The sequence below is a fragment of the Heptranchias perlo genome, chromosome 13 (genome assembly GCF_035084215.1).
Source record: "Heptranchias perlo isolate sHepPer1 chromosome 13, sHepPer1.hap1, whole genome shotgun sequence".
Classification (NCBI taxonomy): domain Eukaryota; kingdom Metazoa; phylum Chordata; class Chondrichthyes; order Hexanchiformes; family Hexanchidae; genus Heptranchias; species Heptranchias perlo.
Genome location: NC_090337.1, coordinates 38,510,264 through 38,537,980, shown reverse-complemented (window position 1 = coordinate 38,537,980; position 27,717 = coordinate 38,510,264). Strand labels below are relative to the sequence as shown.

General features: G+C 40.3%; 1 protein-coding gene across 1 annotated transcript in view; it reads right to left on the bottom strand.

The window, feature by feature from the left end:
• Positions 1–5,960: 5,960 nt before the first annotated feature.
• lekr1 (Leucine-, glutamate- and lysine-rich protein 1) overlaps positions 5,961–27,717 on the bottom strand; it is a 179,213-nt gene continuing 157,456 nt past the window's right edge. The window contains exons 10-13 of the mRNA XM_067995349.1: positions 24,461–24,554; positions 17,206–17,370; positions 9,622–9,921; positions 5,961–7,513 (exon numbers count right to left, since the gene is read on the bottom strand). Coding sequence (XP_067851450.1) covers positions 7,127–7,513; positions 9,622–9,921; positions 17,206–17,370; positions 24,461–24,554 — 946 coding nt within the window. The 3' untranslated portion in view covers positions 5,961–7,126. The remainder of the gene's footprint in view (positions 7,514–9,621; positions 9,922–17,205; positions 17,371–24,460; positions 24,555–27,717) is intronic.

Below are 27,717 nucleotides of genomic sequence, written 5' to 3'. Positions count from 1 at the left end.
AGTCTGAGTTGTTTATTAATATTATGGTGATGAGAAACCATGCAGTTCTGGAGAGAAGCAGAAGTGTCAAGTCATACAATATGGTCAGGGCCAAATGCCACAGATGTTTTTCTCACACTCACGCTCACAGACTACAGCAACTGGGTTTCAACTTGAGGAAGCAATCTGCGGACTTTAAGCATTAACAACTATTCTCAACAAAAATAAAATAGCTTCCTCCAGTTAAGGATATTCTCAGAATGCATTCACCTTCTGGGTACATTGTTTCTTTCCAGTCTTACTATTGTGCCAAGGTTCAACTGCTCAGATATCTGACATATGTTCTATTAAAAATTGTGAAAAGTTTTAACTGTAAAAGTGCTGCATTATAGCAGAGTTGTGAATATAATGTACTGAGCACAGGACCTATAGAGTTTAGAATGTTATCAGCAACACAAAACATGGCCCCTCTCATAGTTAATTACAAACGTGGTGATAAAAATCATGACTGGCATCTGCTGTATATTTTGTCTTTCACTGTTCCATAAATGTTTAGGTGACATTCATGTTAGGATATAATAGTATCAATAAACATCCTATTTCTTCTTCTGACATCTCAAGGTAAAGCATCATCAAAAAGAAAATTAATTTGATTTTCTTGAGCTCTAATGTTACGTTATGCAATCAAGATGAGAGAAGGTGATCAGGCTGATATTCGCTTATCCCACTTGTTACTAGATTGCATCTAGGACAAAGCAGCCCGCTTGATTGGCACCCCATCCACCACCGGCATACCGTGGCTGCAGTGTGCACCATCAACAAGATGCACTGCAGCAACTCGCCAAAGCTTCTTCGACAGCACCTCCCAAACCCACGACCTCTACCACCTAGAAAGACAAGGGCAGCAGGGGCATGGGAACACCACCACCTACACATTCCCCTCCAAGTCACACACCATCCTGACTTGTATTTATGTGGCTGGTCCAGTTAAGTTTCTGGTCAATGGTGACCCCCAGGATATTGATGGTGGAGGATTTGGCAATGGTAATGCCGTTGAATGTCAAGGGGAGGTGGTTAGATTCTCTCTTGTTGGAGATGGTCATTGCCTGGCACTTGTCTGGCGTGAATGTTACTTGCTACTTATCAGCCCAAGCCTGGATGTTGTCCAGGTCTTGCTGTATGTGGGCACTGCTTCATTATCTGAGGGGTTGCAAATGGAACTGAACACTGTGCAATCATCAGCGAACATCCCCACTTCTGACCTTATGATGGAGGGAAGGTCATTGATGAATCAGCTGAAGATGTTTGGGCCCAGAACACTGCCCTGAGGAACTCCTGCAGCAATGTCCTGGGGCTGAGATAATTGGCCTCCAACAACCACTACCATCTTCCTTTGTGCTAGGTATGACTCCAGCCACTGGAGAGTTTGCCCCCTGATTCTTATTGACTTCAATTTTACTAGGGCTCCTTGATGCCACACTGGCTTAAATGCTGCCTTGATGTCAAGGGCAATCACTCTCACCTCACCTCTGGAATTCAGCTCTTTTGTCCATGTTTGGCTGTAATGAGGTTTGGAGCCGAGTGGTCCTGGTGGAACCCAAACTGAGCATCGGTAAGCAGGTTATTGGTGAGTAAGTGTCACTTGATAGCACTGTTGACGACACCTTCCATCACTTTGTTGATTGAGACTAGACTGATGGGGCGGTAATTGGCCGGTTTGGATTTGTCCTGCTTTTTGTGGGCAGAACATACCTGGGCAATTTCCCACTTTGTCGGGTTGATGCCAGTGTTGTAGCTGTACTGGAACAGCTTGGCTAGAGGCGAGGCTAGTTCTGGAGCACAAGTCTTCAGCACTATAGCCAGGATGTTGTCGGGGCCCATTGCCTTTGTTGTATCCAGTGCACTCAGCCGTTTCTTGATATCTCGTAGAGTGAATCGGATTGGCTGAAGACTGGCTTCTGTGATGGTGGGGATCTCAGGAGGAGGCCGAGACACTTCTGGCTGAAGATGGTTGCAAACGCTTCAGCTTTGTCTTTTGCACTCACATGCTGGGCTCTGCCACCATGGAGGATGGGAATGTTCACAAAGCCCCCTTCTCCCGTTAGTTGTTTAATTGTCCACCACCATTCATGACTGGATGTGGCAGGACTGCAGAGCTTTGATCTGACCCGTTTGTTATGGGATCTCTTAGCCCTGTCAATAGCATGCTGCTTCTGCTGTTTAGCATGCATGTAGTCCCGTGTTGTAGCTTCACCAGGTTGGCACCTCATTTTTAGTTATTCCTGGTGCTGTTCCTGGCATGTTCTTCTACACTCCTCATTGAATCAGGGTTGATCCCCTGGTTTCTGTAATGGTAGATTGAGGGATATGCCGGGCCATGAGGTTACAGATTGTGCTGGAATACAAATCTGCTGCTGCTGATGGCCCACAGCACCTCATGGATCCCCAGTTTTGAGCTACTAGATCTGTTCTGAATCTATCCCATTTAACACGGTGGTAGTGCCACACAACACATTGGACGGTGTCCTCGGAACTTCGTCTCCGTAAGGACTGTGCGGTGGTCACTCCTACCAATACTGTCATGGACAGATGCATCTGCGACAGGTAGATTGGTGAGTTCGAGGTCAAGTAGGTTTTTCTCTTGTGTTGGTTCTCTCATTACCTGCTGCAGGCCCAGTCTGACAGCTATGTCCTTCAGGACTCGGCCAGTTTGGTCAGTAGTGGTGCTACCGAGCCACTCTTGGTAATGGACAATGAAGTCCCCCACCCAGATTACATTCTGTGCCATTGCTAGCCTCAGTGCTTTCTCCACGTGGTGCTCAACATGGAGGAGTACTGATTCATCAGCTGAGTGAGGACGGTAGGTGGTAATCAGCAGGAGGTTTCCTTGCCCATGCTTGACCTGATACCAGGAGATTTCATGGGGTCCAGAGTCAATGTTGAGGACTCCCAGGGCCACTCCCTCCTGTCTCTATACCACTGTACTGCCACCTCTGATGGGTCTGTCCTGCCGGTGGATCAGGACATACCCAGGGATGGTGATAAAGGAGCCTGGGACGTTGGCTGAAAGGTATGAATATGTGAATATGACTATGTCAGGCTGTTGCGTGACTAGTCTGTGGGACAGCTCCCCCAATTTTGGCATAAGTCCCCAGATGTTAGTGATAAGGACTTTGCAGGGTCGGCTGGGCTTGGTTTGCCTTTGCCTTTATCGTGTCCGGTGCCTAATGGTCTAATGCCTGGTGGTCCATCTGGTTTCATTCTTATTATGACTTTTTATAGCGGGATTATGCAACTGAGTGGCTTGCTAGGCCATTTCAGAGGGCAGTTAAGAATCAATCATATTGCTGTGGGTCTGGAGTCACATATAGTCCAGATTGGGTAAGGACAGAAGGATTCCTTCCCTAAACCAGATGAGTTTTTACGACAATCTGGTAGTTTCACAGTCACCATTACTGATACTAGCATTTTTTTATTCCAGATTTAGTGTCATTCAAGGATAATTGTTAAACCTGGGCTCGGTCCACTCATACGTGGTGGAGAATAAAAATTCAGTTTTCATTTCATAAGAGACATGGGGCTGGATTTTCCTTGTATGAGGGGAAAGTGGCTGGCTGGGACTTATGCAACCCTGACCCATTTTCCTTGGTTGGGGTTCATTATGAATGCAGTGCAGACTCCTGCTGAGTTCCTGCTAGCTATCAGGAGCCCATTGATACAGGGCCAAGAAATTCTGGTGATGCTGCAGGACCTGAAGAGAAGAAAGCAAAATTAAAGGGGACGGAAGAGCCCCGAAGACGAAAGGTGGTAATTTGTTTTTGGCCTTAACCCGGCCTGAAGCTTAAAAAATATGTTTTTGAGCCTGCATGGAAAGAAGAGCTCACTACTCGGCCCTCTCCCTCCAGTCCTGCACATTTCCATTACTGATAATACCAATACGTTTACTGCCACCAGGGTGTCTGTCCAGGGAGAGACGGGAGCCAGGTAGGCATGAGGTAATGGGATTTGAGCGCCATTCCCCTAGGGCATCTACATGTGGTGGGTGGAGATGTGGTGGCCTAATGCCTGTTTCAGCCGGCCACACGGAACGCCTGCAAAGCTGCCTACACCAATATAGTGCCGCTTCTAACGAGGAACAATTTCTACCTTTAATAACTTAATTGCAATAATCAGCTACAAGGTGCAAGTTTATGTGGGTTTAAGGATTCCAAGTGCACAACCAATTTTAGCACTTGGCTTATCATTACAATAAACAGTCTGATAGCAATTATTTCTATCTTATTAGCTTTTCTGTTAAGATTAAATGCTACAAAGTAACTCTTTAACCAGCATATTTAGAATTATCACTGACTGGGAAACCTGGCAAAGAGAACAAGTTTCCTAGTTAGTTTGGAGCCACTCAAAACTACAAGACTAAACTGGTAAGCACTGCAGACATTTACTTCTTTTGGGGAGGGGTGGGGCCAGCTTTAGAGGTCCCAACATATAAGTACTAGCAAAGGCATAAAGGGTAGTAATCTCAGGATTACTGCTGCTGCAATGCACTGAGCTACTTGAGGACAGGAAAATTACAGGCATCAATGTGTGACTTGAGAAATGGTGCAGACGGGAGGATTTCAGATTTATGGGACATTGAGGTAAATTCTGGGAAAGGCAGAAAATGTACCAACGAGTATTTGTCTTCACCTGAATTGAAATGGCACCATGGTCCTTGCAGAGACAATTAATTGGATCATAGGGCAGGATTTAAACTTCTTAGGCTGGGGGAGATTCCAGCAAGTCAGATCAAAAACCAGGAAAGTTGATGGGTGTCAAGGCTCCCAAGATGTTAACTGTAGATAAAGGGGCCTTGTAGAGTAGCAAATGAAAAAAATAACACAAACCAGATAACACCAGAGGAGGGAAAGTTATATTTTGGGATTTTTTTTGACCATTTATCCATAGAAAGGTTTTGAAAAAAGAATTACCTGTAAACATTGAGTTTTCAAGTTCCACATAAATTTGGCAGGAGGCAAAGGGAATGTACAACTGGCCAATGGCACCAGCGAGTAGGTAATGCAACACGATTTTTGGCGCCGTACAGCCTCAATCCTGCTCGAAAACAGGGATGAAAATCACCCCCATTGTGTCTTAAAACATAATGGGGTAGAAATTGCAAAGTGCCAGCCTGCCAGCACAAACTGAGCCCAGGGGAACCATCCCTGCGCCAACAGATAAGCCTGAGGCCCGATTGAAATTGGGCCTCAGGTCTCATTTAAATACGTGTCCCCAGGCAGCTCATTGGTGAAGCAGACATCTATGTTGGGCCGCAGCGCCACTGGCAACGGCCCTCAGATAAGTCCTGGGAGTGGGGTGGAGCAGGCAATGGGTGAAGGGGGCGATCTTGATGCCTGTGGAGTCGGGGGAGAACTCCTGTTCTTCCTGGCTCCCCAAGAAGGGTTTCTAAAACAATTTTTTAAAAAAAACTTAACTTCTGTTGGCGGTCGCCGGACCCACTGAAGAATCCTGAGCAGGGTAGGCAATACCTGCCCTGCTCATCACTGACTGATTTTGAAAAGGAGTTCTTTGACAGGTGTTATGCCCCTAATTTACATATTCAAGAGGCATTTAATAAAGTGCCACCTATGAAATTGGTTGAGAAAGTAAGGGCCCATGGCATGTACAGATAGAGAGATAGTTGAAAAGCAGGCAGCAAGAGGTTGTGGTAAATGGATGTTTCTTAGACAGTAACTAGTGGTGTGCCCCAGGGATCACTGTGGGGACCACTTTTGTTTACCATTTTTATATAATCTGTACTTACACAAAGAAGAGTCGATATCAAAGTTTGCTGATGATACCAAACTGGGAGGAATAGAAAACTGTGAGGCAGAATGAGGAGACTATAGAAGGACACCAACAAACTAAGAGAATGGGTATGAGTGACAAATGCAGCTTATATGGAATATGGAAAATTGTAAAGCAACATTTTTTGGGGAAATGAATAAGGCACAAATAGATTTATTTTTCATGTTAAAAAAAATTGCATTTATATAACACCCTTCATGACCGTAGGACATCCCAAGTGTTTCACAGCCAATACTTCTAAAGTATGGTCAATGTTATAATGTAGGGAAAATGCGGCAGCCAATTTACACACAAGGTTCCGCAAACAGCAGTGAGATAAATGACCAGATAATCTGTTGGCTAGGACACCAGGAGAACTCCCTACTCTTCGAATAGTGCCACGGGATCCTTTATGCCCACCTGAAATAGCCTTGGTTTAATGGCTCATCTGAAATATGGCACCTCCAACAGTACAGCACTCCCTCAAAACTGCACTGACGTGTCAGCCTAGCTTATGTGCTGAAGTCTCTGGAGTGGGGTTGGAACACACCATCTTCTGACTCAGAGTCGAGACCGCTACTACTTAATCAAGACTGACACCTATGGGTGCTGATTTATTTCTTAAAGTGATCCTCTTTAAAAGAAAAGCCTTGAACTTATAGTTAATATGGCACAACATAATTTATGGGCCTATCACATACATTTGTGTACCTAATTACCTATTAATTGGCAAAGTCAGTACATGAACTGAGGTTTGTAGTTGAGAACCATTAGAAGCAAAATTGTCAGGTACATTCTAGTTCCCACAGGAATATCTGACTGGATGCAAGGCAAATTATTTGTTTCATACGATCTAGAGGATTCCATGCACTTAAATATTCAAACCTATCTTGAGGGACAGAACTGCAATATATTTGGAGAATGCATTTAATGAGCCAGGTACACTGCTGCTTTCCCATCAATGCAAAGTAGTTTTTGTATTCGTATCAACCCAAACCCAGGAGTATAACTTGGGAATCAGGTAACTGTCTGATTACCGAGTGCACTGAAGGTAAGAAATATGAAACCACCTGCAGGATGGCACACCTCTTAGGCTCAGCACCTGGTGCAATATAACTGCAGTTTGGTGCAAAGCTATTAATTTAAAAACTGTTAATGGTTTTGTGAAGCTATACAACAATTATATATTCTTCACAGAAAACACATGGTTTAAGTTCATTGCTAGAATCTAATACTATATGTTAAAAATATATATATACAGTATAAATAGTCCAATCAGGTTGACTTCTGTCTCAAACACCACCTTCCTGAATTTGAAAGCAGTCTACTTTTTTCTTACAGCAGCTGCAATCCTCTGTTTGATATCGCTTACAGATGTCACTCTCCCTTTTGATGGATGTTGTACTGGTATGACTGGTAAAGCAGTGCATCCAGCACTGTTTGAGGGATTGGCATTTGTTGAAAGCCCATGCATGCCACTGAGTTTAGTCCTGCTGCTGTTAGAGAGAGTTCTTTGGGCCTTGTGAGCCTGGCTGCTTGCAGGTGATGAGGAAGAGCTGAAACTTCCAACACTAACTGAACGGTGAGAATGTGGAAGTTCTCTATTGATCCTCTTTAATTCCATCAACTGTTCTCGAGCCTGACTAAGAGCCTCAGTTAACTCATAGCGTTCCTCACATTCCCTGCGCACAGTTTCTTGAAGAAAAGTATTCTGCAAGTAGGAACATATAGAAGTCATGTCTTATTTACAGAAAATGCTTATAAATTACGAGAATTGGATAAATGAACTGAATCTGTATGTTGTGACACCTGTAAAAGACAATCAGGAAAATATCACTGAGTTGAAGGACATCCAACTACCATTATTAAAACTAGCTATATTGCAACTGAATCAACAGAATATCTATTTCATAATAGCATCTTCATCCTAAACAAATGTTTCCTTCTAATAATAGGGGAAATTTTCAAAAAACTCTGTTCTGGAAAATTGGGTGCATCTCCAATCAGGTGTGCTGACTTCCACCCCCAATTTTCCGATTTGTGCTCTGGTCGAGCAAGACTCCGTGCTAAAAGTGGAGTCTCAGAAAATTTACCTTAATGTTTGTTTGGTGACATGTTAATGGATTGAGACAGAAAAGCTAAGGCAAGCAGTTATAATGTACATAAAGTAGACCACAAAATATTTGAGTTTGTTTTGTACGCTGGGTGAACATTCTTTCTTTGTTCCTCCTTTATTTCATGAACATTCTCCACTGCCTTCCTCGTCTCCTGAAGGCATCGAGTCCTTGCTGGAATACTATTCCATGCATTTCCTCTCAGGTACCATATCCAAATGGTCATTACTCATGTATGGCCATTATTCATGTGTGAATATTGCCAGGCTATTTGATTGTGGATAGTATCACAGCAAAACCCATCCTATCCTGTCAATGTATTAGTATTAGTCAGTATTAGTTAGTATTAGTCAGACAGAAAAGCACCTGGAGAACATTATGTAATATTGTAGCTGCTGGAGTTAAGTAGCTGGAATATAACATGATCAGCTGGATGTCATGTTAATTATGTAACTGGTTGAAATCAGTTCTACAAAAACAGTGTCATAGGTTGTCGGTTATATTTTCCTCCTTGTGCCAATTTATTTACAAAATTTTACATAACATTCCTGGCGTGGCCTTGGGAGGGTGGACTACGGGTGGAGAGGAAGTTTTGTGCATCCATTCCCAGTATCCCTGTCCCAATCGAAAATCCTGGGATCAGGCTATATTTTGGGCAGTTGCATTTGGGCTACCCACTTGACAGGGGAAGGGAGGGGAATGGGAGGAGGGGGATGCAAGGTATTGCAGCATAAGCCACCCAATGGGGCTGTGGTGAGGTGCCTCCAAATTTCTTTTACTTCCTTGGTGCTTCCTTCTGCTGGTTTCGGCAATGCAGCTGATCACTGGACAATCAACTGTGTTCTATAAACTAGCCTTTAAATGCAGAAACTCCGTCCCAACCCACGGTCCCTGCAACATCGGACACCAGGACACCGTGTCGCTAAGGGCACAAATAAGGAAAGTTTGTTTTATGACATAATTCTCTCATTTACAATGGATAATAATATGCCCACCCATTGGTATTATAGGTCCACCCTTGAAAGTGCTGGAATTTCCAATAGGGCTGGAGAGGGGTAGAACTCTGCCAGACTTGCCAGATATGGGCAATTGCGTCACAAAACCATTTTCCTCAGTCCCTTTTAATTGCGAGCAAAATTAATTTACTACATTAGCAACTGCTTATAATATATGCCTGTGCATTTTGTGAAGGCTTAATAAGAACTAAAGTGACACCAAGGAGTAAAGAACCTGTGTGTTATGAATGAGAATTGTAAACAATTTTACAACACCAAGTTATAGTCCAGCAATTTTATTTTAAATTCACAAGCTTTCGGAGGCTACCTCCTTCCTCAGGTGAACGATGTGGAAAGAGGAAGGAGGTAGCCTCCGAAAGCTTGTGAATTTAAAATAAAATTGCTGGACTATAACTTGGTGTTGTAAAATTGTTTACAATTGTCAACCCCAGTCCATCACCGGCATCGCCACATTATGAATGAGAGACATCTTTACTGTCCTCATCTGATGTCCACACACGGGCATGTCCAGTGATTAGCAATGGGAACCCAGCACACACGGGATCAAACCTGGGACCTTCCTGGTCTGTACAGCTCAACTACTCAATGGAAAAACTTGTTGCACATCAAGGAGCTAAATAGAGGGATTTAATGTTCTCTTAAACTTTCTTTTAAAGCTAGGCCTTTGTAATAAGCATATGGATACGTACCTCTTTCTCAGCATGGCCCAGCTCCTCTTTTAGCTGCTGTACCTCCTGCCATGTTCCTGTTATCTCTATTGATTTCTGCTGAATTTCAGTCCTCAGTTGCTCAGTCATTGAATCTACTTTGTTCTGTTCTTGTTTTAACTGAGTCTCTAGTTTAGAGATTACCTTTACCAGGTTACAGACTTCAGCATCTTTGGAACGCTCTCTCTCCATTAGTTGATACTGGGTCTCTTGAAGCTCTTTCTCCATTCTGCTTGCATTCAACTGTAATTCTTTGGTGGCAGCACTGATTAAACCAGGAACCTAATAAAAATGAACCAAAAACTTAATCCATGTAGAAAGCTAGTCAAGGTGAGTTTAAATACTAAATTTCTCAATGCTTAGATCTTATCTTCCAATTTGTAAAATTATTAGAAAGACAGTTACAATTATTTTAATTATGAATTCTGAAATACTGATGATCCAACAGCTGTGTTTTTCAGTTAAACTAATAACATGAGTAGTTCTCACTGCTGGAAGGCACCATGATCATAAGAGTGCTGTTAAACTTTCTCTCATAATAAACACTGTATGGTAAAAGAAAAGTTAGAATTTTACTATTTATATTATTCTGTAATGTATTTGTTGTTTTTAACATAATCGCCCTGGAATTTGCTCTAAAAATTACAGCAAGCTCATCGTTATTTCAGTAGAGGAACTTCCGGCGATGGCACACATGCAGTTAAATGCGGAAATCCGGAAGATTGCCCTGCTCGTGCAGAAGCTTCATGGAAAGGTGATTTTGCCGGCTGAATCACCGTTGAAATGATTGCAACAACATGAAGTTGCTCTCCTGCCCAGCTGGAAACAAATTAATCTCCCCAGAAAAAGATATGTCCAGTTTTTTTTACTCTAACCAAAATTTTAACAGCGTGGTAAGTCTTAATGACTGCCAAACAACCTCTCTGGCACTGAAAATTTACTATTACAAGTGTGAAGTCTCATTCCTATTTTTTTACTTTTTCTTTCTGTCTCTTTTATCTCTGTCTTTTAATTCAATATTTCTTACCCTCTCTATATTTTACTTCCTGTAACTGATTTTACATTGAATTTACTATTCTAACTTACATTTCCTGTTTGTGTCTGCGCTGCTTATTAATGATGCTTCAATCTGATTGTTTAAGGAGATACACAGCAGCTTACCCTGTTCACACAGGCCCCAGATGCCCGGGAGACTGTGCCCCGCTGGATTGAGGACCCCATAAGAGAAACTTGCAGTGCAAAAGCCCATGAAAAGTCTATGGGCAAGTCCAACACTAATGAGCAGCGGGCACCGTACGTTTGCCGCTCAGAGCAAAATCCGACCCATTGTAAATTTTCCCCCGAAAGTGCATAGACAGTACAAAAAATAAATATTTATTAAAGAAAAATTAGATAGATCCTAATATCAGAACTGATTATTTTAGATATAGATTATGGATTACATTTGCATACAAAAATATAGCTGTCAATCCAAACTTTGCAAAGAGTTCTGTATCTGTTTTACATTTATGCACCGATCATTCAAACAGGGAAAAAGTTTAAGTGCAGGTTACCAATGTTAAATTTTCTTTCTAGTACGGGGGATGCATTAGAACTTCATACTGAGTGTAATAGCTTGGTTGTTCCTCCATATGGATCATTATTTTTCAGCTTTAGGAATACAGAAAAACAGAAAACATTAAGATTTGGAACAATGTGCTAAATAAAGTGATCCCAAATAACCTAAAGGCCTGGGATGATAGAACAGTGGACTACAGGGAGGTCTAAATACATTTTTTAACCTGTGTAACAATTAGACAGAATGTCAAACAGTAGATAGATCCTTTTGGGAAAGATGTTAAACTGAAGCCCAGTTTTTGTGTTCAAGTAGATAGAAAAAATCTATGGTATTATTCGAAAAAAATTAGAGGATTTCTTCCAGTATCCTGGCCAACATTTATTCCTTAACCAATACCACCAAAACAGAGTAGCTAGTCATTTTCTTATTGCTGTTTGTGAGATCTTGCTATTTGCAAATTGGCTGCTATGTTTCCCTCCACAGCAACAGTGCCTACATTTCAATAAATAATTCACTGGCTGTAAAGTGCTTTGGGAAGTCATGAGGACATGAAAGTTCTACATAAATGGAAGTCCTTCCTTCCTTCCTGAAATATTAGGGAAAACCAGGACGTGGCAGTAATGCTATGGGAGTGGGTTGGATAGAGTCCACAATAAAACAAATTGTACATAGAAACATAGAAAATAGGAACAGGAGTAGGCCATTCGGCCCTTCGAGCCTGCTCCGCCATTCAATATGATCATGGCTGATCCTCTATCTCAATACCATATTCCTGCTCTCTCCCCATACCCCTTGATGCCTTTTGTGCCTAGAAATATATCTAGCTCTTTCTTAAATATATTCAGTGACTTGGCCTCCACAGCCTTCTGTGGTAGAGATTTCCACAGGTTCACCACACTCTGAGTGAAGAAATTTCTCCCCATCTCAGTCCTAAATGTCCTATCCTGTATCCTGAGACTGTGACCCCTCGTTCTGGACCCCCCAGCCAGGGGAATCATCCTCCCTGAATCCAGTCTGTCTAGCCCTGTCAGAATTTTATATATTTCAATGAGATCCCCTCTCATTCTTCTAAACTCGAGTGAATACAGGCTGAATCGACCTAACTCTCCTCATACAACAGTCCTACCATCCCAGGAATCAGTCTGGTGAACCTTTGCTGCACTCCCTCCAAGGCGAGTATATCCTTTCTTAGGTAAGGAGACCAAAACTGCACACAATACTTCTGGCGTGGTCTCAGCGAGGCCCTGTATGAATGCAGTAAGACATCATTGCTCCTGTACTCAAATCCTCTTGCAATGAAAGCCAACGTACCATTTGCCTTCTAACTGCTTGCTGCACCTGCATGTTTGCTTTCAGTGACTGGTGTACAAGGACACCCATGTCCCCTTGTACATCAATATTTCCCAATCTATCACCGTTTAAATAATACTCTGCCTTTCTGTTTTTCCTTCTGAAGTAGATAACTTCACATTTATCCACATTATACTGCATCTGCCATGCATTTGCGCATTCACTCAACTTGTCTAAATCGTCTTGAAAACTCTTTGCATCCTCCTCACAACTCACGTCCCACCTAGTTTTGTGTCGTCAGCAAACTTGGAATATTAATTTGGTTCCCTCATCCAAATCATTGATATATATTGTGAATAGCTGGGGCCCAAGCACTGATCCCTGTGGTACCCCACTAGCCTGCCACCCCGTAAAAGACCCATTTATTCCTACTCTCTGTTTCCTGTTTGTTAACCAATTTTCAATCCATGCCAGTATATTACCCCCAATCCCATGTGCTTTAATTTTGCACACTAACCTCTTATGTGGGACTTTATCAAAGGCCTTCTGAAAATCCAAATAAACCACATCCACTGGTTCTCCCTTATCTATTCTACCAGTTACATCCTCAAAAAACTCCAGTAGGTTTGTCAAACATGATTTCCCTTTCATAAATCCATGTTGACTTTAATCCCGTTGATATTTTCTAAGTGTCCTGTTATCACATCCTTTATAATAGACTCTAGCATTTTCCCTACTACTGATGTTAGGCTAACCGGTCTGTAGTTCCCTGTTTTCTCTCTCCCTCCTTTTTTAAATAGTGGGGTTACATTTGCCACCCTCCAATCTGCAGGAACTGTTCCATAATCTATAGAATTTTGGAAGATGACAACTAATGCATCCACTATTTCCATGGCTACCCCTTTTAGTACTCTGGGATGCAGATTATCAGGCCCTGGGCATTTATTGGCTTTCAGTCCCATTAATTTCTCCAGCACTATTTTTTACTAATACTAATTCCCTTTAATTCCTCCTCCTCACTAGTCCCTTGGTTCCCCAGCATTTCTGGGAAGTTATTTGTGTCGTCTTCTGTGAACACAGAACCAAAGTATTTGTTTAATTGCTCGGCCATTTCCTTGTTCCCCATTATAAATTCTCCCATTACCGACTGTAAGGGACCTACATTTGTCTTCACTAATCTTTTTCTTTTTTACATACTTGTAGAAGCTTTTACAGTCCACTTTTATGTTCCTTACAAGTTTACTCTCATACTCTATTTTTCCCCTCTTAATCAATCTCTTGGTCCTTTTTTGCTGAATTCTAAACTGCTTCCAATCCTCAGGCTTGCTACTTTTTTCTGGCAACTTTATATGACTCCTCTTTGGATCTAATGCTATCCTTAATTTCTTATGTTAGCCATGGTTGGGCCTCTTCTCCTTTTGTGTTTTTGCGCCAGAAAGGAATGCATAATTATTGCAATTCATGCATTTATTCCTTAAATGTTAGCCATTGCCTATCCACTGTCATGCCTTTTAATAAAGCTTCCCAATCTATCATGGCCAACTCACTCCTCATATCTGCGTACATGAACTGTGAATGGAGTGAGGTTGATGGGGATAATGGCTTTTATATATTCCATGCTTTCTTATGTTCCTAACATCTGAAATAGGTCTTAAAATCTGAAAATATTGAGCTGATATTTAGAATATAATGGTGTTATCAATATTTTGTCACAACTTGTGTTGCACTTTATACACTAGCTGTGGCTTTTAGCCATTTTAACTACTGTTATCCACTGTATGATTAGAATACCTCGTGTGTTCTGATGTGATATGACATCTAACCAATTCATGGGTTGATTGGATGTAACATCTGCAACTTTATTGTGCGTTTCCTACATTACAAGTGACTACATTTCAAAAGTACTTCATTGTCTGCAAATCGCTTTGGAACATAGTGAGGTCCTGAAAGGCGCTATCTAAATTCAAGCTTGTCTTTCTTCTTCTTTTATATGCTATGCAGTTGGATGTACCCACTGTTTAAATATTGCATCACACAGAGAATTGTATTCCATAGAATGGTTACAGCACAGAAGCAGGCCATTCGGCCCATCGAGCCAGCGCAGGTTCTTTGTAAGAGCAATCCAGTTAGTCCCATTCCCCCGTTCTTTCCCCATAGCCCTCCAAATTTTTTCCCTTCAAGTATTATCCAATTCCTTTTTGAAAGCCATGATTGAATCTGCTTCCACCACCCTCTCAGGCTGTGCATTCCAGATCATAATTACTCGCTGCATAAAGAGGTTTTTCCTCGTGTCGCCTTTGGTTTTGTCAATCACCTTAAATCTGTGTCCTCTGGTTCTCGACCCTTCCACCAATGGGAACAGTTTCTCTTTATTTATTTTACTTATCTTTATTTATTAGTAATGCTGGATAGCTTTTCTAAGAGTTTGACTTTGCAATCAAAGATTATAGTACTCATGAGACTGATTCCAAATCTGAAGATCTGATCCAACAATCTGTGCACAGGTCTCCAAAGAACATTGGGGAATAGAGATACATCCTCCCAATGTGTCATCAGAGACAATAGGACGCCAAGCTACAGGTTGGGAAATCTGTATCTCCAGCTTTCAGCATAGTTTTCAGGATCCTACAGTGCGGAGTGGTTGCTGGCCAGTCCAAATTTATGGTCCTCACTGTTTCCTATGAAGTTGTTTTATAAAACATTAGGGCACTCCATGCTGTTGATACAACCGGAGAAGCCGATCAAGGTGGGAGACCCACCTCAAAGGATTCCACGGGTAGTAAACATGTCAAAGAAAATTCCAATGAATACATTATTTTTTTAATAAAACGGGAGAGTTTTTTTCAATCTGATGTAATTGCTACAGTTTACACTTTACACTGGCATCTTGTGCATCCCCGATTTCCTTTGCTCCACCATTGGCAGCCGTGACTTTAGCCATCTATGCTCTAAGCTCTGGAATTCCCTTCCTAAACCTCTCCGCATTTCTACCTCTTTCTCCTCCTTTAAGTCGCTTCTTAAAATCTACCTTTTTGACCAAGTTTTTTGTCACCTGTCCTAATATCTCTTTATGTGGCTCGGTGTCAAATTTTGTCTGATAACACTCCTGTGAAGCGCCTTTGAGAATCCCTACGTGGTCAGTTTTCGGTAAAATATTAAGATGCCTACGTGGCAAAGAAGCAGAATGCAAAATGGTTAGAAAGGGTTAATTAGTTAGTAACTGAGATTGGTACAGGTGGCCTGGCCTCCTGCTGGGCCATATGTTTGCGTAGTCAGCAGGTTTGCATTGTCTCATCAATGTAGAGTCTTTGATGTGATTCCAGGACTGGTCTGAATGTCTCCATGTTTATGGCAGATCAATATAGGTAACGAGCTTAGCCAAAGTTGAAAGACATTCCAGGTTGGGAGATAAGGAACAGAAGGAACAGGGAAGAACATTCCAAGTTGGAAGGTGAGGAAGTATCCCCTTTGATGTCTAACAGCAACATGGTCAGCACATGGACGATCTATGATTGGCCGGCAATAATGTAACCTCGCATGGCAACCTGTGCCCGGCTTATGATTGGTGTTGACCCGTGTGTTAATGATGTTCCAACCCCTATCGATCTGTATAAAGGTATGAGTTTTTGTCTTTGTCTTTGTCTCCTTATTCTGTTAGAATCGTTCGGATTCTCTCAGGAATCTGAATTGAAGCTACAGACTAAGACCTGCTATTAAAGTTGTGATGAACTTTAAAATGTATTCGACTTCAGTTTTTACTGAACCAGACTGAGGGGAAAGAATCCAGATCGTCACCTTGGGTCATTTTACTACATTAAAGGCACTATATAAATGCAAATTATTGTTGTTTACAAACCTTAACATCTTGACGGTAAATGGTAATTGGTAAATGACAATCGGATTCATATTCCAAAGGTCTTCAGAATGTACTCTATTTCCATTGCATTTATCATACTAGATGTGTTAAATGGCCCACAATGTTCCATTGCAAATGATTCCAAAAATATCACTAGGCTATTGTTCTGTGATAAATGTTTCTGATGTAAATTCTTTTACATTGTTCATTCTCTGAATTTAGTTTTTTTTAAAAAGTAAGTGTCTTGATGTTCATAGAAAGTACATAAAATGTGATGTGATAGCATCATCTCCATGAAATATGAAAAAATAATTTATGGAGGTTTCAACATGTACAGCATAATTCTAAGAACCAATGTAAAATCCCTTATGTGATTGTACACACTTTACAAGTTCTGTAGGATAAATAATTTTATGAGATTTACTAGCTGTTTGTCCACAGCAGAATCTATTTCATAACATATGCTATAAGGGTTTGGTTCAGGTCATCAGTAATTATCATTTAATATCTGCAAACTAGAGTTAGTAACTCCATGATTTTTATGGATCAAGGGCTATATTGACAATAGGAGTAGTCTATAGATTTCATACAAAGACAGTTCCTTAAATTACTTTGTCCAGTAACAAATCCTAATGACAAAGAAAATGGGAGGAAAAATAAAACATTTGCTGAAATGTTATTTTCAAAACAACCCATGTGAATAATGAGACTAAGAGTATTATGGGTTGCACTATTTTTTTTTTGCATGTGTTGTATACTTAGGCTACTTAAATTCACTGATCTGTTATTTATATACACAAATGCACACAGTTGTGAGATCATAGCATTTTAGAAGCCATTTTGATCAAGATCTAACAGAAACCTTTGCTTGTAGTTTCTTGTGCTCTTCTTTGTATTTACTTATTAGTTCTTGCTGCTTTTGTCTCTCAATATCCATTTCAATCTTTGCTTCTTCCCTCATCTGTAGTGCTAATTCCTTAAGCTCTGTGGAATGATGGGCATGTTGCTTGGATAGCTCCGCATCTATCTAGAGAAAAAACAACATGCAACGCTTACTGCTTAGCATCATGCCAATTTACCCTTCCCCTTACAAATACTAGTCACTGCATTTTTTTGTACTAACAGTGTAAAATTTACTCAACAGGGGAAAAGTTAATTCAAATCAGCATGTACCCTCTTTTCCTTCATGAATTTTTACTTTTGTTACTGTTACACGAGCAGGCTTTAGCATTTTTTTTGACAAAGCTATAGATACCATATTAGTTTTAAATTAATCAAAATATTAATCTACTAGGTTTGCTAGTGTGTGTTGAATGATTTTGGAATTAAACTATTATTTTTATACTCCTGAATGACACAACTGTGCTGAACTGCTTACAGGCTGTTTTGTTAGTTAGCATATTGGTTCCAAATAGCTACAGATTTTCACTAGCCCACCACTCGGAATGCAATTCAACAGCTGGAAGAGCAGGGATTAAAACAAAGTCTTCACACTATGCACTGTATTAACCTCATTGATAAAGTTAGCTCTTAATGTGATGCATTTCATTTAGTAAGTCTTTGATTTTGTGCATCTTTATAATAAAATGTCTTGGCTCCGTCACGTACATAGTGTCTGTTGTCTACCATGTAACTGTAGAGCTGTCAGTCAATTTTCTTCCTCATTGAGTAAGTGTTTTAAGTCACTGTGTTTTTCTCCTTTCTAAATGGTTATTTCCTATTTTTGTTATTCACTAATCATACCGTGCAATACTTTTCTCCATAAACTCACTTAGCCCTCACCTCCATTACAGTACACTAAAAATATTTTACACAATCACATTCTTCCAAAATAAATTCTATGCATTTACAGTTCTGGCAAAAAAATCTCCAAAATACAGCTGGTGTGCTAGTTCCTCACCCAGCCTGTATTATACCTCTAAATTAAAACTTTATCATATAACAAACACCAGGTCTGACTTATGCTGTAGTCTGATGCACAACCCTGAACAAGACTACAAGTATGGTAGGACTTGGACTATTCTTATGTTCCTGATTTGAGTGTCAATGACATCCAGGCAGCAGCTGCTTCAAACTCTGCAACACATCTTTCTGCTTTAAGCAATAATCAAATCAAGTGGGCTCACCATTCAGCCTGAGCTAAAATCAGAGCCAGAACGCCTGCTTCTTCCTCCCTTCACAAAGCCAGAGCTGGAGTGAGGAATAACTGCTGGCGCTGCTTCAGCAAATAGCAGCAGGGCAGCCACAGGAATAGCTGCATAATCAGGGGTGATTTTGATTTCTTGTTTTCATTTTCAGGGGCTGAAAGTTAAAAACTAAGTGGCTGAAGATTTGCAGGCAGGAGTGCAGCAGAAGGGCCATGAATTAGGCTGGGACTCATACACTGGGTCTTAGCCATCCCCACAGTTTCTGGGGATCGTTTAAGGGGCAGAGCCCCCAGTCCCCAAACAAAGTGAACGCCATAGGATGACACATGGCTGGACCAAAGACTCCCAAGCTGGGAGTTCCCATGTTCTTAGCCAGGACATCAGCAGATCACTACACCGAGTGAGACCAGGCATACAGGCCTGCCCAATTGCCCTTGGGGGCTCAGGCCACAGATGCCATCTGGACCTGTGAAGAAAGAAGAATTCTCCAATGTCCCAAGATGCGCCCCCAAGGCACCAACTCAGGATTTTTAATTTGGGTGATCACCCCCTACTCCATAAACTTTGGTGGGGTTAATACCCCATAGAGGTCACCGGTGGGGGATCCCGGAATTTACGCTAGGATCAAAGACCTGTGCGTTTACGACTCTTAAATGGGTAATTTTCCAACTTCGCTCTCCTACCCATCAAGAATGCATATTGGAAATTCAGGTGTACGCTGTGCACAATTTTCTAGCTATTAATTTAAATAGTCACAAAACCTTGTGCAGTAGGTGTTCAGATTTCCAATATATTCTCCTGGCGGGAAGATACCCCGGCAAGAGTGTAATGTCAGAAGGTTATCCCTTAGAATTAAAATGCCTACAGCAATTCACAATGTATATGGAATTAAACAATTATTCATAATGCACTCTATCTGCTTTAGTTTACTACTTCTTCTCCCTGGGTTTTGTGTTGAGTGTTATGATATCTCTGCAAGATGTTGAACACGCTGTTAAACAAAGCTGCACCAGGAATGTGCATGTTGCTATATGTGTAGGATGCAAAAAGGAAAAACAGTACTTTGATTGGCTGCATAGCAATCTTTTCCAATCACAGCAGCTGTCTACAGAATAAGATCTGAAATAACCAGACAATAGTCACAACTTCATTGTCTGTCACAAGACAATTGATTAATTTCATTTATTGCTAAGAAGAGTTATTAACAGATTATTAAGTGTGCAGGCACTTAGAAAAAGAATGCTGCCAATTCCAAAGGACATGCCTGATATCAGAACTATAACAGCTCTTTGGAATTCTCTATCCCAGAGGTCTGTGGATGCTCGGTCATTGAGCACATGCAAGACTGAGAGTGATAGAATTTTGGACACTAAGGGAATCAGGGGATATGGGGATAGGGCGGGAAAGTGGAGTTGAGATAAAAGATCAGCCATGATCTTAATGAATGGCGGAGCAGGCTCGAGGGGCTGTATGGCCTACTTCTGTTCCCATTTGTTATGTTCTTATGTGTGGAGCATAAACACCACCATAGACCTGTTGGGCTGAAGGCCTGTTTCTGTGCTGTAAAATTCTATGTAATTCTAGCATCCTGAGGAATGACTGCACCTGGAGCCTGCAGGTAGGAGAAAGTAGAGGGGACAGGGCACACAGCAACACTCTGAATGTGAGTGCAGCTCCTAAGCTTCACCTTCAAATATAAACCATTAAGGAAATACCCAGATGTTCGTCAAATTGTTTAGGTAAAAGAAATCACTGAAATAATTTATTTAATTTAATCTGATTATTAGTCAGTAATTTTATTCAATCAGATCTGTATGTATTGAGATGCAAAAAAAACTACCATTTTTCAAAAATGAGATCTTTATATAAATCAACGTGTGAACTGGTTGTGAAAGTAAAAATGGGCTGTGTGAAAAGAGGCAGTGAAATAGATGTATTGAGGAGTGAGGTGCTAGAGATGTATATTCCAGTTAATATAAATATTTATATAGTTAGATATTCTATATGTTTTTCATGTTCAACTATTCTGTTTCTAATTATTATATAATGATGAGACACAGGTTTATTTATTTGTGTATGCAACAAATTACAATTGCAATTACAGCATGTTAAATCTACACATTGGGTCAGATTTTCCTGTTCCAGTGCCTTGAGATATTGGTAACAATTTTACAACACCAAGTTATAGTCCAGCAATTTTATTTTAAATTCACAAGCTTTCGGAGGCTTCCTCCTTCCTCAGGTGAATGATATGGAAAGGAGGTAGCCTCCGAAAGCACCTGAGGAAGGAGGTAGCCTCCGAAAGCTTGTGAATTTAAAATAAAATTGCTGGACTATAACTTGGTGTTGTAAAATTGTTTACAATTGTCAACCCCAGTCCATCACCGGCATCTCCACATCATTGAGATATTGGGTTTGCTTGAGTGCAGCAAATACAAGAAAATTGGATGGGGAGCTGGGTGCCTCAGTGAGGGAGCCTGCCCAATTTTCCATCCATTTAAAGTAACCGATGGAAAATCAGGCAGGCCCCATTAGGGGCGTACGGTCCTCCTCACATGATTTCCCAGTATTGGCTGTGCCCAGGCAATCCAATAGCCCAGGTTGAAGAACTGGAAAATCTGCCCCCAATGTTACTTGTTGCAGCATGAGGCACAAATGTATTTTTTCTTTAATCTACGTGTAGTCGGTGAAGAGCATTCTACTTATTTATGTATTTGATTTTTATGAGTAATACCACGTGAGATCCACTAGTTCCTTAAAATCTTTGTGAACTATTAAATAAAACATTGGGTCAGAATGACATTTCATTACATGGCATGAAAGATAATTTCCATGCTGACAGGCTGTGCTCTTTCACACATGTGAAATTAAAAAGAACAATAATACACAGGCAGGACACAAAGGCGTTCCAACTGTGATATCATTGTTTGGGATGCATTAAGATTCAGACTTCTTAAAAGTAGTCAATATATCACTTCAGTTAAACAACTTGTCTGGTGAGGTGAAAGGGAAGAGTTATTATTGTTTTGCATCTGACTTTTTTTTAAACTGATATAAAGGCAACCTAGGGACACAAACACTATCATAGATACCCATGATTACTTAACTGTTAGTTCATATATTCCACAACATTAAATTCACTTTAGACTTGTAACACTACTTGGTTGATCACTTTTCTCATTAATTCAATATGCATCATTTATTATATTCATTTATCGTGCCATTTGAATTCAGTTTTCTTAGTATTTAAAATTGTCCTTTTGTGATATTGTCCTCTGAGAACCATCCCAGCCACCCATCTCTCAAGCTCTTATCATTCAAGGAGCACCTCATTGAATCAGAGAATAGCAGCAAGCAGATCTCTCAGCTAACTGTAAAAAATCCCATGGCACAATTCAATGAAAAGCACGGAGTTCTCCCTGTGTCCTGGACAACATTCCTCCCTTAACCAACACCACCAAAAACAGATTATCTTGTCATTTATCTCATTGCTGTTTGTGTGACCTTGCTGTGTGCAAATTGATTGCCACGTTTACCTATAGTACAAGAGTGGCTACATTTCAAAGGTGCTGCATTGGCTTTGGAAAGTCCTGAGATTGTGAAAGGAGCTATAAAGGGTGCAAGTTCTTTCTTTCTTCTTGCTCAGAAATTGGATGGTATTTCTAGGTAAAATCCAGCCCTTTATGCTGATTAGATATGAACATACAAAAATATGAAATTGATGGGCAAGAAAAGACCAGCTGCTCCATCAAGCCTGCCTCAAACCATGATGGTCAGACCATGATGGTCAAACAGGGCCAACGAGGGAAAAAATACTCCCAAAAATTCCTCAATGCTAGGTTACTGCTCTTAGCATTTTGCTCATATGTATTACTTATGGTAGAAAGCATGTTAATGCAAAATTAATAAGTTGCACTTTAAAGCAGTCTTTCTGATCCTTAATCACATATTCCTAAAAATCCTTATCTTCTTACCATCAACAGCTGTCCTGCTATCAGTAGCACTCACAAATATAAAGTACTCAATCTCTGGGGGCAAATTGGTATTGCAGATTCAGATTTTCATGGACCAACAAATAGGGACAACTTGCTTTTAATATAGAAAACATTCCAAGGTGCTTTGCAGAGAGGCAGAAAGAAGATAAAAGGAATAAAGGAACCCCTGAGACAGTATGGGGTGAAACTATGGAGGGATTTGAAGATGTGAATGAGGATTTTAAATCCAATGCATTGGGGAACGGGAAGACAGTATAGGTCAATAAGGGAAGGAGTGATGGTTGAGTAGGATTTAGTGCATGACAGGAAAAGGCCAACTGAGTTTTAAACAAGTTGGACTTGAAGGGTGGAGGATCATGAGTTGATAAGGAGGACATTGAAGAAATAGTGCCCAGTGGTGACAAAAACTTGGATTAGCTTTCAATGGCATTGGGGTTGAGGTAGGGATGGAAGTGAGTGATGTTGTGGAGGTGGAAGTAAGTTGTCTTGGTGATGGATATGAGGTTGAACCTCAGCAGGATCTGGTTCAGCAGCTGGCCAGAAAGAGGATGGAGTCAGTTGTAAAGAAGTGAGTTTATGGTGAAGGTCAAAAACGAAGATTCAATCCTGAATTACAAAATTTTTGACTCACCCATCATTTGATACTAGATTGGCAGACAGGCTGCACTGAGTTGATTGTGGGGTCGAGGAGAGTAGTGGAGTGGTAGAGCATCTTCCAAACAAGCCCAAATGGGCAGTAGCCAGTCACAGTGTTAAGGACATTAACACTGAGGTAAAACTGATTTCTACTTAGAGGAAAACATAACTTTGTTCAATAGCTGTGCATGTGTTGTTCAAGATCAATGCAGCTGCAGCTGTATTTGTAAAAGCTGAAAGGGTACTTATTGTCACATGAAGTTTCTGTGCCTTTCTACGAAACACTGTTACAATTGAAAATTGCAAACATTTTTTTGAAGGATGAACTAAAGTAAATTTGAAGTTCAACAGATGTTGTCAATCTTAAATGGACTGCAAAGAAAATTAATTTGTTTTTAATCATTGTAGTTCTTAATTTTTCTCTTAAATCTTAATCCTGTTATTTATTGTCTTTTGTGGAAAATTTCACAACTTAGATATCAATTAAAAGGTTGGCAGAGAGGAGACAGCATGTGTCAAACACATTTTGAACCTCACTTTCAAATTGCTAACTACCCTGTGCATGTAAGTGTAGGACATTCATGTGTTAAAAAAGCTGAACATTTCATTATAGGGAGCTGAACATTTCATTATGATGCAAGGTACATTTAATAACGGATAAGATCAAGACCAAGTTTTTGATTTCACATGTACAACATTTCAGATTTCCTGACAGGGCAGGGGTCTTGCACTACACAGACTCTTACATTTGCCAGTGTGACATTTTCTGATGTTGTTGTTGAGGACCAGTGTAACACATTCTCTAAAAAACATTTCAACACCAACTTCTGCCTGTAAACATTGATCTTTGGGTGAAGGACAGGTCTACAATCTTGAGAAGACCCTTCCAGAGCAGGTGTGACATCAGACACAGACGTCCTTGGTGAAAATGTCTGCCAGTGAAAGTGGAGTTTGGCATTCAGGAATGAGAATTACACCAATCAGGAGTTGTAATTGTTTTTGAAATCAGTACCAGCCAAGCTTTGTCATGGTTACTATCAACACAAGAATTCTTGTACAGAAAAATCTCAGATGTTTTTCTTCAAAACAAAAGAGAGCTTCAGAATAATAGAGATAACCTTGGGAAATAGAGTGATTTATTTAAAAAGACAGTCTCCCACTGATGATTTGCCAAGACTATTTATCCAGCATGTCAGATTTACTTATTGACTCATACGTGTTGTACACTCTATGGGTATTAATTACTGATTTGACAGATAAACCAGAAAATCATCACACAGTAAGATATACATTGTAACAATACAAGTATGAGAAAAACTAGCAGTAGAAAGTTCCTTACTTTTGCTCTCCAGCTATCTTCATTGCCTAATTTCTGCCTAAAGCTTTCTTGCAGCTGCTCAATCCTGTTCTGATGCGAAATCATCATTTGTTCCCTGCAAGAGACCAATTAACGTACTGGTAAAGCGCAAAGCTAGGCAGTAATTAGCAAGACATTCAAAACACTATTTCACACAATAAACAATGCATCAAACATTAATTTAACCAAAACATTCTGTTGAAAACTAACTACAAAGAACAGAAAAGTACCGGACTCAGATTAATAAAAGTTTATGGTTTAGTGGAAATTGTTGTCAATAGATGGCAAATGAATTTCAATGTAGATAAGTGTGAGGTGGTTTCGACTAGTTAAGCCGCATGGCTTGTGCTGTACATTCGATGTAAATGAGGTGGGCTGGGGCAGGGTTGGGTGGGAATGGTACAGGAATGTGTTTGTGTATGCAGAAAAAGGGACCACTTTTTAAGCATGCTTTCAGACATCTGGGATGAGACTATAAGTGTGAGAAAAGTGATTTCAGCCCATAATGCTCCGGAGAAAAATTGGGATAATTTCTTTTTAAAAAACTCAGTCAGAGCTAAAACATAGAAAGGATTCATTGGGAATCACCAAATGTTTTTAATTAAAGAACTGGTGTTGGGTGAACATTGGTTTGTCAAGATTACAAGCCTACAATAGTTACACTGTCTGATAGATAAGATAACAATGAAGCAGAGTTCTTAAAAGGCTGTTGCTATCAGACAGAGGGATAGAAATTGGTACTGCTATGCATTGTGCTCATTTTTCAGGCATTAAATGGATCCAAAGCATACCAATTTAGCAGTGGAACTGCCAATGCCCAATCTGTACAGGCACAGGTCCCACTGCAAATTTGTGGGGCTCTTTTCTTTTTAGGTATCCAAGCTGGAATGCTCCTCCGCCTCCGCAGGAGTCGCGACACTCCCTCCTTCATGTAGCCCGCTGCAATTCCCCTCCTGGGACTTACCTAAGGGCTGCTGCTGGCAAAGTAGGCGGCCCGACATTGTACACAAAATATGCTGATGAGGCCTGAGGTTCGATGGATTGGTTCGGCCACGAGCTGATCGTGACACCAGACCAAAATCTACCCCAGAGTGTCTTCTTGTTTTAATATAGATACTGGGAAAAGTAAGGAAGTTTAGCACCTAATGAAAAGTTTGGCCTTGGGAAATCTAATTAAAGTTTATCCATAATAATTCCTAACATGTGACATGTCTAATTGAATGGCATCTTAGAATGGATTCATGTGACAGAATGAATCACCATGGTTGATCACTAATAATCAAGTAACCTAAAAAGGGATTTTCTTTGTTAAGTTAAAAGGTATAAAAAATCGTACTTTACAGACTCAAATCAGAAGGTTCGGGAGGGTGGTAGAAGGTTAAAGGAGGTTGTAAAGAACTAAGGAGCAGATCTTCTAAGCATAGGAAGTGTTAAGAGTCAAAGGTGGGGAGGTTAAGTGTCTAATCTGACATTTGTAAACTCACTAAATATATCACAAAAGTTAATCAATAACTCAAACCTTTGAGTACAGTGTAGGGTTAAAGTAACAATATAACAATACAGGGAGAGATAATGTGTGTGGCAGGTCAGCTAATTAAGGATGGGAATGTGATGATTGAAGAGGGAAGACATTAACCACAAATGGCAACTGTCCCTAAAGGTGAATTTGAGCATCCCAGATTGAGACAGAACTGCCCAGTGCTACCACAACTGACCTGAGAAAGTCATAGTTGTACATCTGTGCTTATATTCCAGAGGGATAGCCTAAATACTAGACTGCTGAAAGTTTATCATTGGTGTGTTGTGTAAATTGTAAACTCAACTATGCAAAGCCATTCTGCACTCTTGGACATTTAAGATAACTCTGTTATACAGTTATAAACCAAAACCTAGTTAATGCTAAGATATAACAATACACTTAAACCACATTGTCCATGTAATGGTTTACAATTTTTCAGTTAATGAGATGTATCCAAGCTCTAAAAATGCTCCTCAATGCTTAATCTTCTGATGGTATTAACTGTGTTATCATAGTTGTTGTTAAATAAGGTAGTGGTAGTTAATGCATCTCTGTGTCCAATGTCATCTTTGACTGGCGATTAGAAATTGAACACTCCAGCCAGTATCATACAGTGTCTCTGTGTTGGTATGTTTGGCTTGTGCAACTGTTAATATTCTTTGGACTGGATTATGTAAGACGGTTCAGGAGTGAATTATTTTGGGCCTTATTAACCTTAGACATGAATGGTAAATTGCAACCCAATGATCAAATGTGTTTGAATAGTAAAAAAGATTTCTTGATACCTTTTGACTAATATTCTTTACATAATGTATGATTTACCATTCATACAATCTTAGTGTCCAAAATCCTGCACACTGCCAACATGCTAATCTCTCAGTCATGTTGGTCAGAGGAATTGTTGGACAGAATGTAAGCACTCTCCACAGGTCCCATAGCCATGATAATTAGGTAGTCGAGGCAAACTAGAAAAAATGAGATTAATTTCCTCACACAAAAAAGTGCACCAACTGATGAATTGATACAGCTTCTTAATATCAGCATGTGAGTTACTTCAATTTAAGTTAATTTTCAAACAATTAGTTGACAGAAGCCATTTGTGGACAACCCAGTCTGGCAAAAATGGAATTATGCTGGCACATGAGATAGGCTCACATGCGCTGGCAGCTCAAAGGTTGGGTTATATCAAATTTTGAATGGGAATCTCTCCCCCTAATTTGAATAGGCTATTTGGCACATGAAATGCTTACCCAGAGAGTTTGGTTTGTAGCACATTTGGCTGGGAAGCATTAAAATCTGGCAATCATGAACTCCTCTTAATCACCTAAATAACGCAGCCATTTTCGAACACAAAAGGAATGCCCATCCTCACCATATCGTATGGTGTGGTTTAAATGCCAGCAGCAACCAAAAATAATGAAGGAAAGTATTGGTGGGAAAAAAAAAACAAAAAATGAAAAAATAGCAATTATCTAGAAAAATCAACTAAGCAAAATGCAGCAAAATGAAAATTCAAAAAAACTTTTGCCACCAACTCAAACTGTGATTCCCTTTTAAGAAGCAGGCCAGTTCCCAGGACTCCTGATGCACTCAGTTTGTATGCACATGGGCCAGCTTGTGTTGCAAAAGCTTTGGCTGAAATCATGAGATTTGTGGTAGGACCTGATTTCATTAATTTAAATATTCTAATAGACCTGAGACTGCCTGTAGGCATTTATTT